The 21,878-nt window shown below is 37.6% G+C and overlaps 1 protein-coding gene across 2 annotated transcripts in view; it reads right to left on the bottom strand.

Moving 5' to 3' along the window:
- Window positions 1-21,062, bottom strand: part of TTC21B (tetratricopeptide repeat domain 21B) — an 88,055-nt gene extending 66,993 nt beyond the window's left edge. For both annotated transcript variants that reach the window (XM_061135712.1, XM_061135713.1), the window contains exons 1-7: window positions 20,926-21,062; window positions 15,426-15,555; window positions 15,226-15,336; window positions 10,938-11,104; window positions 8,695-8,817; window positions 5,824-5,981; window positions 641-725 (exon numbers count right to left, since the gene is read on the bottom strand). In XM_061135712.1, the coding sequence (XP_060991695.1) occupies window positions 641-725; window positions 5,824-5,981; window positions 8,695-8,817; window positions 10,938-11,104; window positions 15,226-15,336; window positions 15,426-15,555; window positions 20,926-20,946 (795 nt within the window). In that variant the 5' untranslated portion in view covers window positions 20,947-21,062. The remainder of the gene's footprint in view (window positions 1-640; window positions 726-5,823; window positions 5,982-8,694; window positions 8,818-10,937; window positions 11,105-15,225; window positions 15,337-15,425; window positions 15,556-20,925) is intronic.
- Between the last annotated feature and the right edge of the window lie 816 nt (window positions 21,063-21,878).

Here is a 21,878-nt window from a genome sequence, read left to right as displayed (position 1 = left end):
ACCAAAAAAATCAGATACTTGAAAAATAATTTCAATGCCTGGAAAATTTACTCTAGATTTGCTCTACTAAGATTCTTCTAGTATTTACTGAAGTATTTACTAGGTACTATCACATTAACCCATTTAACCCTAAATAAGAGTCTAAATCTATTATCTGTTATATTATTGACTTCAGAGTGGATTTTGGCATCCCATAAACCAAAAGGTATAGTCGACGTGTTCATTACCAGAGAAACGTGTACCTTATAAGGTTCAATGGGATTTCATCCTAACCCATTTAAATTATGCAAACTCAATAAAATTGTAAAAGTACTATGAATTATATTTTCTATGTTCTCTTCCATAACCAGTATCACTAGTTACATTAATCATGTATCATATGACACATGAGTTTTACATAGAAACAGCATCTGCTGTAATTAATAATTTTTAAAGCTTTCAATGATACTTTTAACTATATGATACTTTTGCTTTACTAGGTGATTTAAGATACCCACCTTTTTTAAGGTGTATTTCTAGGACTCAACAAAAACTGCCACGATATACATTCTAAAAGTACTTCAAGTCTCTTTAGTATGTTCACGTGTGTAACTAAATATATATTTAATACAGGAAAGTTATATAGTACAATACAACTTACCTTCTCTATATCCCCCTCCCTACACAAAGAGTAAAGGGCCAGCATTCTCAGTGCTTCCAAATTTTGATTATCTTGCAGCATCAACCTGCAAAAAAAATTTCAGTTAATGTTGAAATAACTTATGTACTATTATCTGACAACTTGCAAAGTTGGTTTGCTGGTCTGATTACTCCACAGTTTAAGTAAGTAATTTTTATTGGTAAAATAACATCTCCTTTATAAAAATTATCAATCTCATTATTTAAAACCAAAAGAATCTCTGGATCTTTATCTTAATATGTTTATAAAGGCAAAATGGTTGTCTGAGGAGGCCTTATAAATAGCTGAGGGAAGAAGAGAAGTAAAAGGCAAAAGAGAAAAAGGAAAGATATACTCATTTGAATGCAGAGTTCCAAAGAATAGCAAGGAGAGATAAGAAAGCCTTCCTAGTGAACAGTGAACAGTGCAAAGAAAGAGAGGAAAACAATAGAATGGGAAAGACTAGAGATCTCTTCAAGAAAATCAGAGATACCAAGGGAACATTTCATGCAAAGATGGGCACAATAAAGGACAGAAACAGTATGGGCCTAATAGAAGCAAAAGATATCAGAAGAGGTGGCAAGAATACACAAAAGAACTATACGAAAAAACATCTTAATGACCCAGATAACCATGATGGTGTGATCACTCACCTACAGTCAGACATCTTGGGAGTGCAAAGTCAAGTGGGCCTTAGGAAGCATTGCTATGAACAAAGCTAGTGGAGGTAATGGAATTCCAGATGAGCTATTTCAAATCCTAAAAAAATTATGCTATGAAAGTACTATACTCAACATGCCAGCAAATCTGGAAAATGCAGCAGTGCCCACAGCACTGGAAAAGGTCATTCCAATCCAATTCCAAGTTTTCATTCCAATCCCAAAGAAGGGCAATGCCTAAGAGTGTCCAAACTACCACACAACTGCACTCATTTCACATGCTAGCAAAGTAATGCTCAAATTCTATAAGCCAGGCTTCAACGATATGTGAACCAAGAACTTCCAGATGTTCAAGCTGGATTTAGAAAAGGCAGAGAGAGGTACTTGAGATCAAATTGCCAACATCCACTGGATCACAGAAAAAGCAAGAGAATTCCAGAAGAACATCTACTTCTGCTTCATTGACTATGCTAAAGCCTTTGACTGTGTAGATCACAACAAACTGCAGCAAATTCTTTAAAGAGATGGGAATACCAGACCACTTTACATGCTCCTGAGAATCCTGTATGCAGGTCAAGAAGCAACAGTTAGAACGGACATGGAACAACAGACTGGTTCTAAATTAGGAAAGGAGTAAGTCAAGGCTGTATATTGTCACCCTGCTTATTTAACTTACATACAAAGTACATCATGCAAAGTACAAATGCCGGACTGGAAGAAGCACAAGCTGGAATCAAGATTGCGGGGAGAAATGTCAATAACCTCCGATATGCAGATGACACCACCCTTATGGCAGAAAGCAAAGCACTAAAGAGCCTCTTGAAGGTGAAAGAGGAGAGTGAAAAAGCTGGCTTAAAACTCAATATTCACACAACTAAGATCATGGCATCTAGTCCCATCACTTTATGGCAAATAGATGGGGAAACAATGTAAACAGTGAGACTTTCTTTTCTTGGGCTCCAAAATCACTGTAGATGGTGACTGCAGCCATGAAATTAAAAGACGCTTGCTTCTTGGAAGAAAAGCTATGACAAACCTAGACAGCATATTAAAAAGGAGAGACATTACTTCGCTGACAAAAGTCAAACCATAGTCAAACCATAGCCAAAGCTACGGTTTTTCCAGTAGTCATATATGAATGTGAGAGTTGGACCATAAAGAAAGCTGAGCATTGAAGAATTGATGGTACTGAACAAATGGGGTAACACATTAGGTTTATCATGCATGGCATGCTACATTATTAGCTTCAGCTTTTTTCACTCTCCCTGATACATGCTTTCTGCCATGTAACTGAGCAGCTCCTTCTACAAATGCTGGCTTGTACTTCACTGCCCCCGACTACAACTTGGAGCTTTTTCTTGGCCAGTAGGATATGGACAGGAATGGCAGTGCGCCGCACCTGTTTCAGAGGCATTGCATATCTCTGCTTGTCCTCTGCATCTCTGTCATCACCAGGAGAAGGTCTTCCTCTAAGAAGCTGGTGCTATTTGGCTGGAGCCCAGAGAAGAACACCCTTAGAGCTGACCTGAGTCCAAACTGCAGCGAGGTTTCATGCCCTCTCAGCTAGACAGGAAACTTGAAGCGGAGCTCCAGCCACATGTGGACTGGGTCAGTGACCCTACATGATCCACACCAAAGTGAGAAATGAGCGCATATTATCACATGGCCTGAGATGTGTGGTTATTTGCTGCACATCAGTAGCTGCCTAAAGATACTACCAATTTGGGATTAAAGAAATCCTCCCCAAATAATCTATAGGTTTCATGCAATTCAACCCAACATCTTACAAGGTTTTTGTATTTTTTTTTTTTAACAAGCTATTCTGATAGTCAACTGCAAAAGGCCAAGAAAACCATCAGAAAAGAAACATGATGGAGAACCTCTTAAAAGATGTCAAAATCCATTAGAAATATAGGAACAAACAGATCTAGTTAATAAGAAAAAAAGGACCAGTGAATATACAGGGGAAAAAAAATAGCTTTTAGCATTAAAAAAATGCTCAATTTCAACACAAACAAGGAAATGAAAATAAAAATAAGGTACCATTCTTATCCTACCATATTGTTTTTAAAAAAAAAAAAAAAAAACCTCACATTGACAATAGCCAAAACTCCTGAGGATAGGGGAGGAGACATTCAATAGACTAATGATGAGAGTATAAGTTAGTATAGTTTCTCCAACTCGGTAGTATTTATCCAATGTCAAATGTGTACATTTGAGGCAGGGACTGCACTCTCTCCTCAAAATCACTCTCCCCTTATCTGCTTGGGCTCTGGGCTTCCCAATCTCCTAGCCATCTCTGCAGGTAGCCGTGGCCAATGTGAAAGCAAGCACTATGTGCCAAGTCCGGGCCTGGACTTGTAAGAAAAGCAGAGTGACTCCTCCACACTCTTTCCTCTCTTACCAGCTGGACACCAACATCATGAGGTTTTAGGAAAAGGCAGAGTTGCAAGACACAAAGAATTTAGGTTCCTTAAAGACAATGTGGAGAAAGGCTGACTGATGAGTCTTACACCCACTCAAAACAGTTACAGATGACAAAAATAAACATATGTTTGTATCTACTTTTCACAGGAGCTTAGCTTACCCTAAAAAATAAAATTCCCTTTAAATCAGTAATTTGTCATTTGGGAAACCAGTCTCCAGAAATACTTCTCCATGTGTATAAAGACATGTGTGTGTGGCTGAGTGGGTAGGTGCGTTCACTGCGATAATTAGAATAGCAAAAAATTCAAAATAGTCTAAATGCCTATCAATGGGGAAAGATAAAATAAACTATATTTACGTTCACCTTATAGACACCATTCATGGCTAATGAAGTACTAAGTTAAAGAAAAATTAAGTTTAAAAACTATGTAACAAGCCTGTTTATCATTTTTTAAATGCCCCCACGATACATACATATATTTTGCACATTATTATGTAGATACTTCCAACTCCCAGCCCACAAACAGTGCTTAGGAAAAAAATCTGAAAAGTATAAATATCAGAAACTTATTTATGCACAAACTGTGGCCTCCAAATACCACTTCTCAGCAAAAGGAGTTAGATTGCCCTGTACAATGGCTGATACCTATAATGGGTCAGTAAATATACAAAATAACCCTGGTATATCTTGCCATATGCAACAGTATGGACACTACCAAAGACTTCTAGGATCATGTCATAAGGACTTGAAGAAGCTACTAATGACCAAAGATAAGTCAATCTGAGCAACTATAATAACCAAAATGGTTAGAAACACTCAAGTTTAATCCATATCACATAAACAAACAAACTCAAATCCTTAATCACCACTGGAGAATGCTAGGTCTGCAAGGGGCCTTTTTTGCTTGTTTCTGAAACCTGGGAATAAGGTCAAAGACTCAAGCATTTATCCAACTTTTCCTATACGAACTGTAACATTAGATAACGAACAAGCTTAAGTTTTTCTTTATAGGAGTATTTTAACTACGAAATGCAGAAGGAAAGATATAATCTTACTATAATTCTAAACCAAGCATGAATTGCTACTAATATCACACAAAAAAGAGGCAAGCAGAGATTATGTCTTTTTGATGGAAGAACACATTAACACTTATGAATTAACTGTCAAACAAAAACAAGTATCGAATGTGAATCTAACCAAGCCTCTGGATCCATCAACAATTTATTGGAAAAACTGAGTATAAGCAACAAGTTATACGCTAATATGGCACACAATCAATACAATTCCTATCATGGAATACCTGCTGGATAAAAATCCTGGTTTCATTAACTTAACAGTAAGAAGAAAAAGAAGAGACTGCTGGAGAGAAAGAGGGAAAAGCAGAGAGGGAAGAAAAGAGAGGGAACCATCCAAGGCCCTCAGACTTCAGAAGAAAAACTAAAATCTTTACAATGATGAACAAGACCCTTCACAACCTGGTACCCCTTCTCCCTCCCACCTCTGTTCTGAGGTTACCGCCTAGTCATCTTGCTCCTTCCCACCCTTAACCACATGACACAGACTCTTGCCTCAAGGACTTTGCACTTGCGTTTCCCTCTGTCTGCAACCTTCTCTGGAATGTCTGCATGCTTGCTCCCTCAGTCAAATGCCATCTTCTCGGAGGCCTTCCCTGATCAGCTGATAAAATCGAAGCCCTTCCCTCAACTCCTTATTTCACGTTCCAACTTTACTTTTTCTCCACTGAGCTTATAACGTTCTAGCACCCTACAAAATTTTATTTGTTTACTTATTACATGGTTCCTCTCATTTGAATATAAGCTTCATGAGGTCAGCAATTATTATCCTTCTGAACCTTAAGAGTGTCTTAGAATAACTACTCAGGTGTTAATATATATTTATGTAAATCAATAAATTCAGCCCTTAAAAACAGTGCAATGTCAAGGTTTTCTTCAATTCTGTATTATTTGAAAAAAATCAAATTGAAAATATCTTATAAGAAAAAACTACACATAGATTTTCTTTTTTCTGGAAATTAAAACCAGATCCAAAGATACTTGTGAGATCTTTTTTTACTTAACCTGTGCGCTGTCTCAACCGTCTGGTCCCAATCCTGGAAGGCTAGTTGTAGTTTCATTTTCTTTACCAAAGCAGGAAGGAAACTTGGAAAATTCATGATTATCTGGTTCACAGTCTCCAGAGCACCTGAATAATTCTGGCGCATCTCAAGGCACTGTGCCTAATGGGAGAAAAAAGTAAAAAGTGACATCAAAACTGTGATCATATACACTTAGGTTCTCACAGCAGGTGAGGTAGAATTCTAGCATATTTAACATTTTCTATATTTTTGCTTTCTGACCTTTCTGTAAGGAATAGTTATCACTTTTGTAATCAGAAAAGTAAGTTTTAATCAAACAAAATTTTGAAACATCACAGAGAATCAAAATATTTTATATAATAAGTGATTTTTTAAAAATTCACTTTTAAATAACAAATATAGGATAAAATTTTGAAATATATATCAAAAAGAATGTATTTCTAACAGAAAAATTACCTTTTAGAATAAAATATTTCCAGGATATCTGTAAGTAGCATCTAAAACTAAGAAATGTTTATCTTTTTAAAAAAATTACTTTCAGCCTTAAAAAAACTACTTTCAGCCTTAAAAAAATTTTAGAGATAAGCAATACAAAATTGCAAAACTATCTCAATATTTTCACTTCTAAGAATTATCTTAAAGACATAACTGGATATTTATGGCAGGATTATTTACAATAGAAAAAGTTAAAGTAACCCAAAATGGCCACATAGGATTAAATGACAGTATATTTATTTAATAAGATTTCAGGTGCCATTAAAGGTCATTATGTTAATTTGTAGATCTATACTTATGAAACAAAGAGGTGTCATTTACAATATAATAAGTTAACCTGGTTATCTCCAATGCTGATATTTATTTTTAATTCAGATATTACTATATTCTAAAATTTTTCTACAATGTACATGTAATTACTTTTGTGGTCAGAAAATATAAATCTACAAATATAGTATGTGCTTTAAGAACAGATGATGAGGCCTATTTATCATATGTCAGATTTTTAAAAACGTGTTACTGAATCCACTTCAGGAATAAATTTAGTCCTAGAATATCTCAGTTCAAAATGAGCATCTGCCTCAACAGATGCACAGTATATCTGCAATACATTCCTGAAATCAGTTTGAGATTATATTCCCATAGAATTAAAGGAAAAGTGTGAGAACCATCCAATGATGCCATTGACTGCATCAAAATAAATTATTTAGACTTCTCAATGGCATACAATATAGAAAAAAGAATAAAGACAATTTTAAAAAATATATAGACACCTTTGGAATCTGTCTGAATAGTTGGTAACTTAAAATAACAAAATCATGCCAACAGAGCACATTTAGTACTTCCTTCTTAGACCATTACCTACCATGTGATTGCAACATACCATATTAAATGAAACTAAATTTGCTATATAATTGGTGCATATCATTCTGGTTGGAATTCAACTAATGCAAGCCTCTGGCTGAATGAACTGAAAAATACATACATAATTGGAATGGGTTATATCAGAAAAAGGAAAAGAATGGGTTATATCAGTCCAAAAAGTATTAGAGGAAAAGGGAAAATCCTCCTAAGCTACTTATATTAACACTTGAAATAGCCCTACCTGAGAAGATTATCTACTAGCTTTGCTTTAAGGACTAGAGAGGAAGAGAAATGATACAGAAAAACTTAAAAAAAAAAAAAAAAAAAAAACTTGCTATATGCCCATAAACTCCTGCAGTGCCATTAGGCAAAACCTGAGTCCAATCAGTACGAATTCTAGTTGTCCTGATGACAAGCATCTGAACAAGCTCACTAGCCATGGAAACTGACAAGGACAATGTAGGGACATTGGCAGTGGCCAAGACACTAATAATCCTCTTTTTCTTTTTTATCCCCTCCCCCAAATTGCTAATTTAATAGACTGTTTTCCTGATATAAATTTAGTTTCTTTCTGCTGAAATTAAAAAAAAAATTTTTTAAGGCATTCAAAGTCATCAACGGGATTGAAGAAAGAGTCGAAGTTAAATACTTCCACCCACCAATGATTTCTAATGACTTTGCCACTTGGTTATCCCTCCCAATGTATGGGTAAGTGATAGCATGCTATTTCTCTTTTCATCAGCTGCCAATCTACCCGGTTCAAAGCAAGAGCCAAAGGCTTTACAGAAGCAGCCAGCCTCTCATCCCTATCCCATCCATGCCCACCTGCCCTGACACTCACCTTTCCCTCAATCCTTCACTTCTCTCCCCTTCACTCATTCTGCTTTAGTCTCCAGACTAAATGAATATGCCTTAAGGTATATGAACTCTCTACCCATCTATTTGTAATGCTCTCCCTAGGGGCTCACATGGCTTCAAACCTCACCTCCTATATATCTTTGCTCAAATGTCACTTTCTCTGACTACATCATTTAAAACTGCTTTCACACCCCAGTTGTACTTCTCGCTCTATATTCTTGCATTGTACTTATCACCTTCTAATATACTATATAACTTGCTTTGTTTTGTCTCTCTCTACCAGTAGGACATAAGCTTCATAAAAGAAAGACGCTTTATTTTGCTCAGGGTATCCCTAGTATGTAGAGTGATGTCTCACACATATTAAGACACATCATAGATGATTGGTGAGTAAATAATATAGGAACTACCACAACTAACAACAGCAACAACAAAAACATTTAAAATTGACCCAGGATTTAAGAATTTGGCAAGGAGTACTTTTCCCTGGTTTACTGTTCATCATCCTATACAAATGCAATTGAGAGTTGAAAGTAAAATTTAAAACCATCATTTTGAGCTACTTAGTTTTGTTGGGTTTCAGATATATTACAAATAAATTTTAAAACATCATTTTATTAATCTAACTCCAACTCACCTTACCCAGGAGAGCAAAAATATCATTCCCATCTTGCAATCCCTCTTCAAAGTATCTTAATGCTTTTTTAGTATAAGGTTCTTTTCTTCTTGTAATATCAAGCCATGCTCTCAAAACCTGTCCCTGTAAAACAAATAATTCTAATATTTTATTTTTTCTTGGAAAGGAAAGAAACAAATGTTGATGGAGTTAAACTCCACATCATTCTTACTTGTTATCAGTCACAAAAATTACTCTACTGAATAATCTTATAAAAAATAAAACTATAATAAAATCACTTTCAAGCCCTTGCCAGCCTCGAGACTTGAGAACTATTATGAATTTCAGTCTTTAAGATTACTACTATAGTCAGTATTAATATGAAGAAGTTTGTAAAATATTCCATTTATGCTAAATAACCAATATTCTTACATGGGGCTTTTCTAATAAACTATTATCAATATTGTTAAACATGTAATTCAGTACATAAATAAGAATTTGTTACTTTTTTGGGGGAAACAGACCAAATGAAATAAGATGAGGAAGAAGTTCCTTGTTTCACATTTATTCAATATTAAGATAATTTGGCAACTATCTCATTCTCTTTGACTATTCCAGTGAGATTCAAATGAAAGGATAAAATGCCCTCAGAAATTTAAAAATGAAGCAGTCATGAACACTTACCTTCAATAATGTTAGTAAGCCAATTGGCTGCAAGGTTTATAGGATTAGAAATAAGATGGATGCTCGTATATTATTTTTCTTTTTAATGCCAAATAAAAAGCTATGAAATCTGCTCCCCTCTGTCAAAAAAAATTCTAGGTGAATTACTAAACCTTCTAAATCTTTAACTAAGATCATATTTACTTCCCTGTATTATACCTGAAAAGATAGGTAAGAATTCTTAAACAGTGCTACTTGTACTCACTAGATCACTGTCTTTATTTGAATTGTTTCAAACTTGTGGATGATTCCCAACCTTTATTTCTAGTCCAACACCTCTTCTAATTTTTTCTCTTCTTTCCAAAAGTTCATCTACTGTCTCCATCTCACTGTTCTGCCAGTGCCTGAAATATAGCACGTCTAAAGGCAAAAACATCACCTCTCTCCAAGATTACCTTCTCATCCCAATGTGTTTTTTATCCACGTTAATTGGTCTCTGAATTATCCAGGCTTAAAACTTCAGACAGACATCCTTGATATCTGACACCTCAGTATCTTTCCTGCACTATTTATAGTAAGTTGTAAAATCTTGCAGGTATTTGATAATTCTCAAGTTCCTATACACCGTATAATTTTAGTGTAGGTCCTTAAAACCTTTTGCAGAAAGCACTATCTTTGCAAAGGGGCCTGCATTCTGGTTTCTTCTCAGGCCAGTTCATCCTGTAAACCTTTGCTATATTCATATTCTGAATTTTCACTTTAAAGTATCACTGACATGATTAAAAATCTTCAATGACCCTCAATGCATATCAAACTAGATACAAATATTTGTACCTACCCATCAAGATCCTTCCATTTGCCCCAATCTACTTTTCCAACCTTTTCTTCCATTCTCTTCTGTATACCCTAAACTCTGGTCAGATGTGAGGTTCTCACTGTACCCAGAACCTACATGTCTCCTTGTTTTCCTTATCTCCATATTATCTCCCATGTTGGGTATATCTACTTCCCTTTTCCATAATCTTTGCTGGTGGAAACTGTATCCATCTTTCATATTTTAGCTCAAATACTACTTCCTTCAAGAAATTCTTCTTCATTCTCCTAACATTTACGTAATGGGTGAATAGTGCCAGGCACAAAGTAAATGAGCAATAAATGCTAACTAATATTTCCCTGCACATTTTAATCACACTTCTCATTCCATTTGTCAATTTTCTCATAATATTAACTGGGTATGTGCTCTACAATACTGCTAGGTGATTCATTCATGAAAGTAAAGTTTATGCATTTCTTATCTTTCTATTAATAGTGCACATAAAGGTGCCCTGTACCTAGAGCAGTGCAATAAGAAGAGTGGGAAGGAAGGAAAGAGAAAGGACAGGAAGGAAGGGAGGGAAGGAAGCAGGAAGGGATCTCATCAAGAGCTAATAGACTGCATTAAAAAAGCAACCTAAGAAAATCAGAATTTTATAAAATATTAAAATAAAGCTGTTAGTTATAAAGTGAGCATAGAGTGGGCAATAACAAAGAATACCACTGAATATATAAATAACGTTAAGCTTTCTTTAAAGATACTATTTCAAAATAAGAAAATCAGCTACCTCTTTACTCCCATTTGATATCTTGATCATTCGGTCAATATATTCTCTCGCTTTATCATGCCGACCAATGTGCCACAAAAACAAGCCTGCATGGTACAAAACTTTTGGTCCAGCTCCTTTACGCTGCTCTTTTACTCTGGCATCTGACTCAAGAATAGCTTCTCTATCTGGGAGAGGGAAAAAACACACTAAGTGAAAATTAAATTCTAGATCAAGAGTTTACGATAGGTTAGATGATTAACAGCAGAGAATATAGTTCTTCTCTTTATAGCAACACTAGTAGAAATAAATGCAAGAAATATGCAAGCCCCAAAATCACTGCAGATGGTGATTGCAGCCATGAAATTAAAAGCCGCTTGCTCCTTGGGAGAAAAGTTATGAACAACCTAGACAGCATATTAAAAAGCAGAGACATTACTTTGCCAACAAAGGTCCATCTAGTCAAAGCTATGGTTTTTCCAGTAGTCATGTATGGATGTGAGATGTGGACTATAAAGAAAGCTGAGCACCAAAGAATTGATGCTTTTGAACTGTGGTGTTGGAGAAGACTCTTGAGAGTCCCTTGGACAGCAAGGAGATCCAACCAGTCCATCCTAAAGGAAATCAGTCCTGAATATTCATTGGAAAGACTGATGCTGAAGCTGAAACTCTAATACTTTGACCACCGGGTGTGAAGAACTGACTCATTGGAAAAGACTCTGATGCTGGGAAAGACTGAAGGCGGGAGGAGAAGGGGATGACAGAGGATGAGATGGTTGGATGGCATCACTGACTCAATGGACATGAGTTTGAGTAAACTCCAGGAGTTGGTGATGAACTGGGAGGCCTGGTATCCTGCAGTCCATGGGGTTGCAAAGAGTCAGATACGATTGAGCAACTGAATTGAACTAAGTAATTTAAAATTTCCTAGTAGCTACAAAGAAGTAAAAAGAAAGAAGTAAAATTGACTTTAATAATATATTTTATTTGACCCAATATATCCAAATGATGATTTCATTTGGATTTCAAAATTAAGAAGATAATTTCTTTTTTTTCCTTCTTTCTAAATTCTGATATGCACTTTACACAAAGCACATCTCAATTAAGATGCTAAATTTTCTTCAGAAAATCTTTATACTTAGATTTCATAAAATTTATTTTGGAAAAAACACAATCATATATTCATCCCTTGCATTCCTATACACTAACAATGAGAAAACAGAAAGAAATTAAGGAAACAATACCATTCACCATTGCAACAAAAAGAATAAAATACTTAGGAGTATATCTACCTAAGACCTATACATAGAAAACTATAAATCACTGATGAAAGAAATCAAAGAGGACACAAACAGATGGAGAAATATACCGTGTTCATGGACTGGAAGAATCAATATTGTCAAAATGGCTATACCACCCAAAGCAATCTATAGATTCAATGCAATACCTATCAAGCTACCAATGGTATTTTTCACAGAACTAGAACAAATAATTTCACAATTTGTATGGAAATACATCCTAAACATATTTCTAACAACTGAATCAACTACCAGTAAAAGTAAATAAATTAAATTTAAAATTCATATCCTCAAGTAAGACACATTTCAAATGCTCTACAGCCATTTGTAGCGAACTACTGTGACTACACTGCCATTCTATGGTTTGTCATTCTCAAGACATTAAAAAAAGTTAGTAACGACTCTAATATAGGACAATTATTAAGGGAAAATCCAGAACTAGTAGTCAAATTACCCTAATTCTTAATCCAATTCTAAAACATCTGTCAGGCTGCTGTCATAGGCCAATGAAAAGTGGTATAATTACTGCTACTCATATAGTTTAATGGGCTTCCCAGGTGGCACTAATGGTAAAGAATCTGCCTGCCAACGCAGGAGAAACAAGACACGGTGGGTTCAATCCCTGGGTCGGGAAGATCCCCTGGAGAAGAGAATGGCTACCCACTCTAGTACTCTTGCTTGGAGAATCTCATGGACAGAGGAGCCTGATGGGCTATAGTCCATGGGATCACAAAAGAGTCCAACATGACTGAGTGACTTCTAGAACTCTAATCACTTCTATTTAATCTGTTATTTATGTGCTTAGGACACAAACGTCAATTAGATCCAAATCCTGGGTCAAATCAGAGTGTGGATCAGTCAGGTAATAGGAAAAAGAAATGTGAAAGTTAAGGGCTGAGATTCTAACAGACTAACTTTTGGGAAATGGCTGCCAAGGAAAGGTACATGACTCTTCCTCTTAACTCCAGTGATATAAACTTAAGTGCAGGATTACCAAGGTACAACTTTTTGAATTTAGGAAACAAAATCTCATTCTGGAGGCCCAGATTGATTGGCAAGATATCCCTTGTGCCCAACAAGCCCATGGAACACCTTCAGAAGTTTTCATCAAAGAGTCGTGATACAGAAACAGAACTTATCAGGGTAGAAGCAGGCATTGCACCTTCCTGCCTACATTTCCATCAAGCAGAGAATCAGTTAGCTCACAAAGCTGGCTCTTGCCAGATATCAGCTCCAGTTCTTAATGCATCACAGCCTTTTCATTACCAGGGCTTTCATCAATATTCCGCAATAACGTACAAGAACAATCTAGGCCCTTTCTCAGGGAGACTGACAGGCTTCTGGGCCTCTCCTGAGTGCAAGCCCACTCAGCATCATCTATGCAAAGTCGAGTGATGACGCAGGTGTCTCTAAACAATGCTTCTGCCTCCATCTTTTTAATGTCCTGGAAATCACATTTTCCAACAGAACCAGTACTCTTGGGAATAACCAATTAAATAACAATTTGTTTCAGGAAGAAAATATTTTGTTACTTTTTTTTTTTGGCTTACTGACTATATTAGCTTTCCTATGCAAACTCTCTGCTCCAGCTATACACACACCTGCCGGAGCACAGAGAAAGGGGATCCAGAGAGGAGCCTAATCCTGAACCATTTTGACATATTTGCCCACCAAGTTCTCCTGTCTGACAAATATGCTTTATACTCAAACCCTAGCTATCCTTCAAAGACAAGACCAATCTCCATTTCCACAAAGCCCTCCCAGCCTACTGATATGGATAAACAGTACATGCCATTTTCAATTAACTATGGATTCATCTGTTTTATTTTGTATCATTTTACTTAATAGTAACATTAGTATTTAATCTTTGTGGGTTTAACATTTTCTATCCCAACTAAATTATAAACTGATGTTGCAAATCACTTCTTACAATTCTTGTGGCTCCTCTTCAGCAGTCCCCAATGTTTTCAACACCAGGGACCAGTTCTAGGAAGACAATGTTACCACAAACTTGGAGGGGGCTGGTCTGGGAATGATTCAGGTGCATTTTATCTAGTGTGCATTTTATTCCTCATCTACTACCGCCACTGATCTGACAGGAGGTACTGGTCTACCACCCTAAGGTTGGGAACCCCTTGCTTTATCTGATACAGTCCCGTGCAGAAAGTATCTAGTTATTAGATTTGTTTACAAGCTAAACATATTAAATAACATTTTATTGATTTGTACATGTATATGTGTAGGAAGGATGTAAGTGATACTCTGATTAAGAAAAAACTTTTCTATTATTTTAAAAAATTCTGACATTTGCTAAGTGTCCAACTACTTGAAACAAAATCTCTTTTTATGATGCTATTAGCTGTTACTAGATATGTATGGATGAACACAATATTATTTCTTTGTTATTACCTAAAATTTTAATACTGTTCTGCCTCAGCCATTAAGATACACTAAATATTAAGACAGTTCACATAATTTAAATTGCTGGTTTATGTATAAAGTTCCTTATATCATCTAATCTTATCTCCCAACCTACTACTGGATAAAAATTTGCTGAATATCTTAAAAAGAGCTAGCCCCCCCTGGGGGATATAAGGGCTTTTAAGAAGCTTAAGATATAGTAGAAGAGAGGAAACACATTTAACTATATATGCACACAAGTTAAAATTGACTGCTACAGAGTAATTTAGGTATACGCCTGTTTTGAGCTGTCCTTTTTTGGTTTAACCATTGCTAATACATAGTCACCTTTATATTAATTCAAACAATTCCTACAGACTAATGAAACTTCTGCCATAGGATATAAGAAATACGAAAGCTAGAAAAGACTCATATTTCTTGTGCTTAATAAACTTAAGGTCTTGTTAGGACGATAAAACAAATATGATATTTATAGTATTCACAGACAATATATAATACAGTATGAACAGACTGAAGGTTAAGCTAATTGACAAAAATCAAAACGAACTGAGTAGAAAAAACTGTCTAAGCATTATACTTAAATACTATACCTGGATTAGGGCTCATTTTATGAGCGTATATCAGTGCAATTAGAGAACAAAGTGATACATCTTGTTTATTCTTAATAGCCTCAAATTCTCGAAGAGCTTCTTGAATTTTACCTGAAAATCAAAATCACAAAGTGAAAAATTATTCTTGGTGCAAAACAAGAATTTAAAACTTGTGGAAGTGCTTAATAATTAGCACGTACCTTCCATTAATGTAGCATAGGCATGATAAAACCTGAAGACTGGGTCACTGCCATAGCTCTTCATTCCCTCACTGGCAACAAGTAACACATGGTGGAAATATCTCTCCTGACAGTAGTAATTAATCAAAGCCTAAAAGGAAATAAAGTTAAGAGATTCCAATGTCCTGAGATACTCTAACAGGCAGGCATTAATCTAAGATCGTGAATAATCTAAAACTCACTGTATTTTTTTCTTCCAAGTTCCTTAAAATATTGTTAAAGGCTATAACTTAGTACTAAGGAATATAGAACATAATTAACAAAAGATTACTAAAATAACAATATTTTCTAATAATTTCAATCTTTTTCTCCTAAATGCTTTCTTAACAATATTGAAGTCAGAGTACTTTCAACTACAAAAAAAGTTAAAAAAAGACTAGAGGCTTCTATCGCCAGACCATAGGTTTCTTAAAACAAACACTTTGTTTCTCTTTTGTTTTTGTAGCATCACAAAGTAACGACCTATTAAACCCAGCAATTTATTGTCAAAGATTATGTTTTCCGAGTTCCACAATAAATAAATGTCAGTAAAACAAAGAATCTATTTTTTAAAGGAAATCACTCTCTTCAGGCTTTTTTCAAAATTATATTATTCATATACAAGGCAGAAAACTACTATCAGCTATGCTAAGTCGCTTGAGTCGTGTCCGACTCTTTGGGACTCCATAGACTGTAGCCCCCCAGGCTCCTCCGTCCATGGGATTCTCCAGGCAAGAGTACTGGAGTGGGTAGCCATTCTCTTCTCCAGGGGATTTTCCCAACCCAGGCATCAAACCTGTGTCTCTAATGTCTCCTGCACTAATAGGCAGGTTCTTTATCACTAGTGCCAGCTGGGAAGCCCATTAGCAGCTATGCTTTATACAGTTTTTCCCAGGATCTTATCTAAGGCTTAGTTGCTAACCTAATCAAAGAGGGAAACCATATTCCATATTCCCCATCACTGAGATACACCTGGTTCACCTCCACGAACCAATTCAGGCCATTCCATACCTATCTAGTATGACTCTTCAGCTGGCTCATCTGTGAGAAACACAAATGAAGCACGCATTGACAGGGTTAAAATGAGTGTCTATACAGTTTCTTTTTTTTTCACTGTCTACTGTTTCTGGAGGGTTACAGTCTGAGAGCTTTTCTAGAACAGCCAGGCAAACGTCCCCTGTAACCTTCACTGTGCTTCCCTCCTCTGGTTGCTGTTCTCCAGCCCCTTCTCAGCCAGTTTCTTCAAAGCATGATTCAGACGTCGTTTCCGAGACCCCCACAGCACATCGCAGAAAAGCGCAGGTTTCCTCCGGAGCCTCTTCCCTGAGGTTGCAAGTGACTTTGTTTGCTACAACTAAGGACACTTTTGGGGCTTCCCTGGTGGCCCAGATGGAGACTCAGGTTGGATCCTTGGGTTGGGAAGATCCCCTGGAAGAGGGCATGGCAACCCACTCTAGTATTCTTGCCTGGAGAATTCCACGGACAGAGGAGCCTGGCAGGTTACAGTCCACAGAATAGCAAAGAATTGGACACTTTTAATATCATCTTGCTTGATTTTCTGTTCAGCATTTAGTATCGCTAAGCACCTATATAACTCTCCTGAAAGGCAGGGGCATGGTAACATAAAAAGGACATGGATTTTAAAGTAAAAAGACCTGGTTTCAAATTTCTGGTCATCTGACAGCACCTCAGTTTGCTCACTGATAAAATGCTGGTAGTAATTTACAGGCCATTGTGACTTGAGTTATCATACTCAATTCCTCTTATTCGGGGGGGGGGGGGGGGGGCGGGAAGTTCCTCCAAACTCCATAAGTTGATATTGAAAAAAAACAAAACAGAAAAACGTGTCAAGACCTCTCATCACAGCTCCAGATTTCTATTTTCAGTTTCTCTACCACCCAAGCCAGACAGACACACCTACTCAGGAATTCTGTCTTCCTGTTTGCACAGTCCCCCTAAGTCTAACCAGTCAGTAGGCTCTTCTGTTCCTCTAGTCTACTTCCCACTCCCCGTGCCAATTTCTACTGTCTTGGTTCAGGTTAGGTTGTCCAGTCCAAAAACATTTACTGAGTGCCAGGCACTGGACAAAGTACAGTGACTATAAAGATGAATACGACATGGTTCGTGTCCCAGAAAAGCCCTAGAAAAGCTTAAGATTTTCAACTGAGACTAGAATCTAAAGACTATTCGAACACACATCTATAGTCGACTAATCTTCAACAAAGGAGGTAAGAATATGTTGGAGTTACAGATACAATGGAGAAAACACCATCTCTTCAGCAAGTGGTGCTGGGAAAGCTGAACAGCAGCATGTAAATCAATGAAGTTAAAACACAACCTCATACCACATATACAAAAAAAACCTCAATGACTTAAAAACTAAAAAATAAACATGACACCATAAAACTCCTAGAAGAGAACTTACGCAAAATATTCTCTGACATAAATTGTACCATTCGTTTTCTTAGGTCAGTTTCCCAAGACAATATAAATAAAAGAAAAAATAAACAAATGGGACCGAATCAAACTTAAAAGTTTTTGCATAGCAAAGGAAATCATAAACAAAACGAAAAGGCAACCTATGGACTGGGAGAAAATATTTGCAAAATATTTGCTTAATATGCAAAATATACAAACAGCTCATACAACTCAGAAACAACAAAAAAACCCAAACAACCCAATAGAAAAATGGGCATAAGACTTAAACAGACATTTCTCCAAAGACATACAGATGGCCAACAGACACATTAGAAAGATGCTCAACATCGTTAATTAATACAGAAGTGCAAATCAAAACTACAATGAAATATCACCTCACACCAGCCATCATTAAAAAAAAATCTACAAATAACAATTGCTGGAGAGAGTGTGGAGAAAAGGGACCCCTCCTACACTGTTGGTGGGACTGTAAGTTGGCGCAGTCACTATGGAAAACAATATAGAGGTTACTAAAAAAACTAAAAATAGAGTTGCCGTATGATCCTGCAGTCTCACTCCTGGGCATATATCTGGAGGAAACGAATTCAAATAAGTACATATACCTCAATGTTCACAGCAGTACTATTTACAATAGCCAAGACATGGAAGTAACCTAAACGTCCATTGACAGAGGACTGGATAAAGAAGATGTGTGTGTGTATATATATATATACACACACATAATGGAATATTAGTAATAATGCCATTTTGCAGCAACATGGATAAACATAGAGATTATCATACTAAGTGAAGTCAGAAAGACCAATAACATATGATATCACTTATATGTGGAATTAACATATAACACAAATGCACTTATTTATGACACAGAAGCAGATTCATAGACAGAAGAGACTGGTAGCAGCCAGGGAGAAAGGGAGATAGGGGAGGGACAGACTGGGAATTTGGAGTTAGCAGAAACTATTATATAGAGAATGGATAAACAACAAGGTCCCTACTATAGCACAGGGAGCTACATTCAATATCCTGTGATAAACCACAATGGAAAAGAATATGAAAAAGAATTAACTCATTTAATTATAAAGAATTAACTCAGTTAATTATAACTGAGTCACTTTGCTGTACACTAGAAATACAACCTTGTTAACCAACCATACTTCAATAAAGCAAAGTTTTTAATAAAAAGACTGAAATATAGTGTAGCAAATGCAACAAAAGGGCTTATAAACTGCTTTGGGAATGCAGGAGAGTGAGGCTGGGGTATGGGAGAATGGAAGAGTAAAATTCTTGGGAAGGACTCAGAAACTGATTCTATTCACAAACTCCTACTTCCTACATACATACTCTTACCCATTCCTCTTTCATGATTCATAAAGGAAGTCGGCCAAAAGAGGAATCAAACACAGAAGGCAGAACTAAGCTATGATTCCCCGGGATCGGGTGAGGATGGAGAGGACTCAAAGCAGCCTTGTATGCTGGAGCGGGGCCCAGCACACTGAGGCATAGGGGCCACATCTGGCCTGCTGCCTGTTTTCACACAGCCAGCAAGTTAACACGTCCAAATGGGTGAGCAAAAAAAAAGAGAAGAAAAATATATGAAACTTACATGAAATTCAACTTTCAGGGTCCGTAAGTAAAGTTTTATTGGAACAAAACCACGCTCATTTGCTTAAGTATTGTCTATGGCTGTTTTCATGTTATGACGGCAGACTGGATACCACGGAGACCCTATGGTTGGTAATGCTTGAATATGTACCACCTGGCCCATTATAGAGAAAGTTTGCCATTTCTAGAGGCTTAAGTAGAACAGGGATAATTGGAAGAGGAGGTTGGAGAAATAACTGGGGTCAAGAAGGACCTCCTATTGAGCTGATTTTCTAGTCTAAGTGTTATCACTTAGACTAGATCATGCTAAAAACAACACTTTTTAGCATGAAAAGTGTTTTTATTGAAAAGTTCATTTAGGTGGCAACATGAAGAACAAATTTAAGGAGACCGGAAAGGCTCCACAGGAAAATAATGTAAAATTTCAGACAAAAAAGCAAAAGACTCTGTCATTTGGCTAAGTGTTCTCCATCCACTCATCACCAGCAAACACCACTACACACTGCATTCACCTGTTTATGGACTAACTCCTCCCCGCCTCAAATGTAGAAAGATTTGGGAGGGTTTTTCTTAGCTTTATTATTGCAGGGCTTATTATCTGCAAGGTTTATTATCTTCAGGGCTTAGAACAATGATAGACACAAGGGACACATTCAATAAACATTTGTTGAATTAATTTAATTAAGGTTTTCGCCAGCAATAGACTATAAAACTTCACTTCGTCCCCAGTGAAGGCGGGGACTGTTCTATTCATTACTATCCCCAGTTCCAGTGGACACACAGTGTTGAACAAGGGAATCAGTGAACAAATGAATGGAGAAGATCATGATCCTAAAAAGTAACTTCTTTTATTTCCAAGTCTCATATTTTGTTTTCGTATCATTTCTTAAGTGGATCGTCATTAAATATTTGCCGAACAGATCCAACAGAGAAGTTGTTGTTCAGTCGCTTAGTCGTGTCCGACCATCACTCTAAAATACTCCATTTTCAAGCCTATGTCTTTAATTGATTTCATAAAATCTTTTTGCTCCTTTTACCATCGCAGGGGGATTGCTGTCACTAGTTTGCTGGAGTCCTTAAAAATCGCACCTCGGAGTCGCACTCGGGGTCATAAAGTGACTAAAAACCTTATGAGCAGACAGGGTGCAAAAGTAAAAGTAAACACAGCCAACAAGATGGGACAAGCACCTTAACGGCAGTTCGGCGGCAGCGCCTGGGGAGGGCTGCCCGACCTGAAGATTCCTACGCAGGGTCGGCGGAGGGAGCGCAGGTGATGTACACCACAGGCCGGCGCCCCAAACGGGGACACCCAGCCGGACTGGGCAGCGGGCACCGCAAGAAACAACGGCCTCGCCCGGTCGGCCCGCGCGCTCCCCCACGCCCCCCGGCCCCTCGCCATCCCCCGACAGCAACACGTGGCCACGTCCTGCCCGCTCACCTTCAGCCCCTGCGAGTCCATGGCTTCCCCAAGGCCAGGCCGCAGGCCTCCCGATCGTGCGCCAGCCTAAGCCTAACAGCAGAGCCAGGGGCTCAAGCCCCGCCGCCCAGGCCCAAACTCGCTCGGGACGCGGCGGGAGGGGCGGGGCGGGGCGGGTCCGAGCCGCCATTGGCTGCCAGTGTGAGGGGGCGGGCCCTCGCGGCAGGGATTCCAGGTCCAGGCGCCGCGGGGACCTGGAGGGAGGGCTGCGGATGGGGAAGGGGGCAGTACCCACCGCAAGCCCCGGGAGGTGGAGGCGGTCCAACGCGGAAACCACCCGAGGAGGGCGGTGGGAGGGCGGTGAGGGGGCGGTCTCCAGGATAAGGAATTAAAGAATGAAGGAAATGGAGGAGAACGGAGGGAAAAGGCAAGTGTGTTTCCCATCACTGACTACAAAGAAAGACACCATTTTCTGCGTGTTTGAGTAGAGGCAGGTTCCCGCACTGCGGCTGTTTAGAAGGCCTGACCAGCTCAGGAAAAAGCCTTTAATTTTCACGTGTAGTAGTTGCATTATGGCCACAAGGTGGCGCAGAAAAATCACAAGTTCTTAACAGAAAGGGATGAGCTTCTTGGGCCTATCTTTGCAAGCATTGCTGGAAATCTCGCGTTTCCTGTTAGAATGCACATTAAATTAGTCCTTTAAAAAAAAAAAAAAGCCCTTTTTTACTCCCTGATGATGAGAGGAACCAATAAAGTAACCTAGTTTTTCAGTTAAAAATAATATTGCCGATTTTAAACTGAGGATAGATTTAATCCCTACACAAACATTTATGTTTGTGCCAGTTAGGCAACTGTCAGTTGCTGATAGATTTCTTAAGTTATTTAGTGAATTAAATTGAAATATAATGAACTAAGAGATTTCGTATTTCTGCTTAAAGATATTTTCAGAGTAAGATTTGAAGTTTAACTAATCT

Source organism: Dama dama, chromosome 33 (assembly GCF_033118175.1).
Source record: "Dama dama isolate Ldn47 chromosome 33, ASM3311817v1, whole genome shotgun sequence".
Lineage (NCBI taxonomy): Eukaryota > Metazoa > Chordata > Mammalia > Artiodactyla > Cervidae > Dama > Dama dama.
The sequence above is the reverse complement of the archived record's forward strand: the minus strand, read 5'-3'. Positions and strand labels throughout refer to the sequence as shown.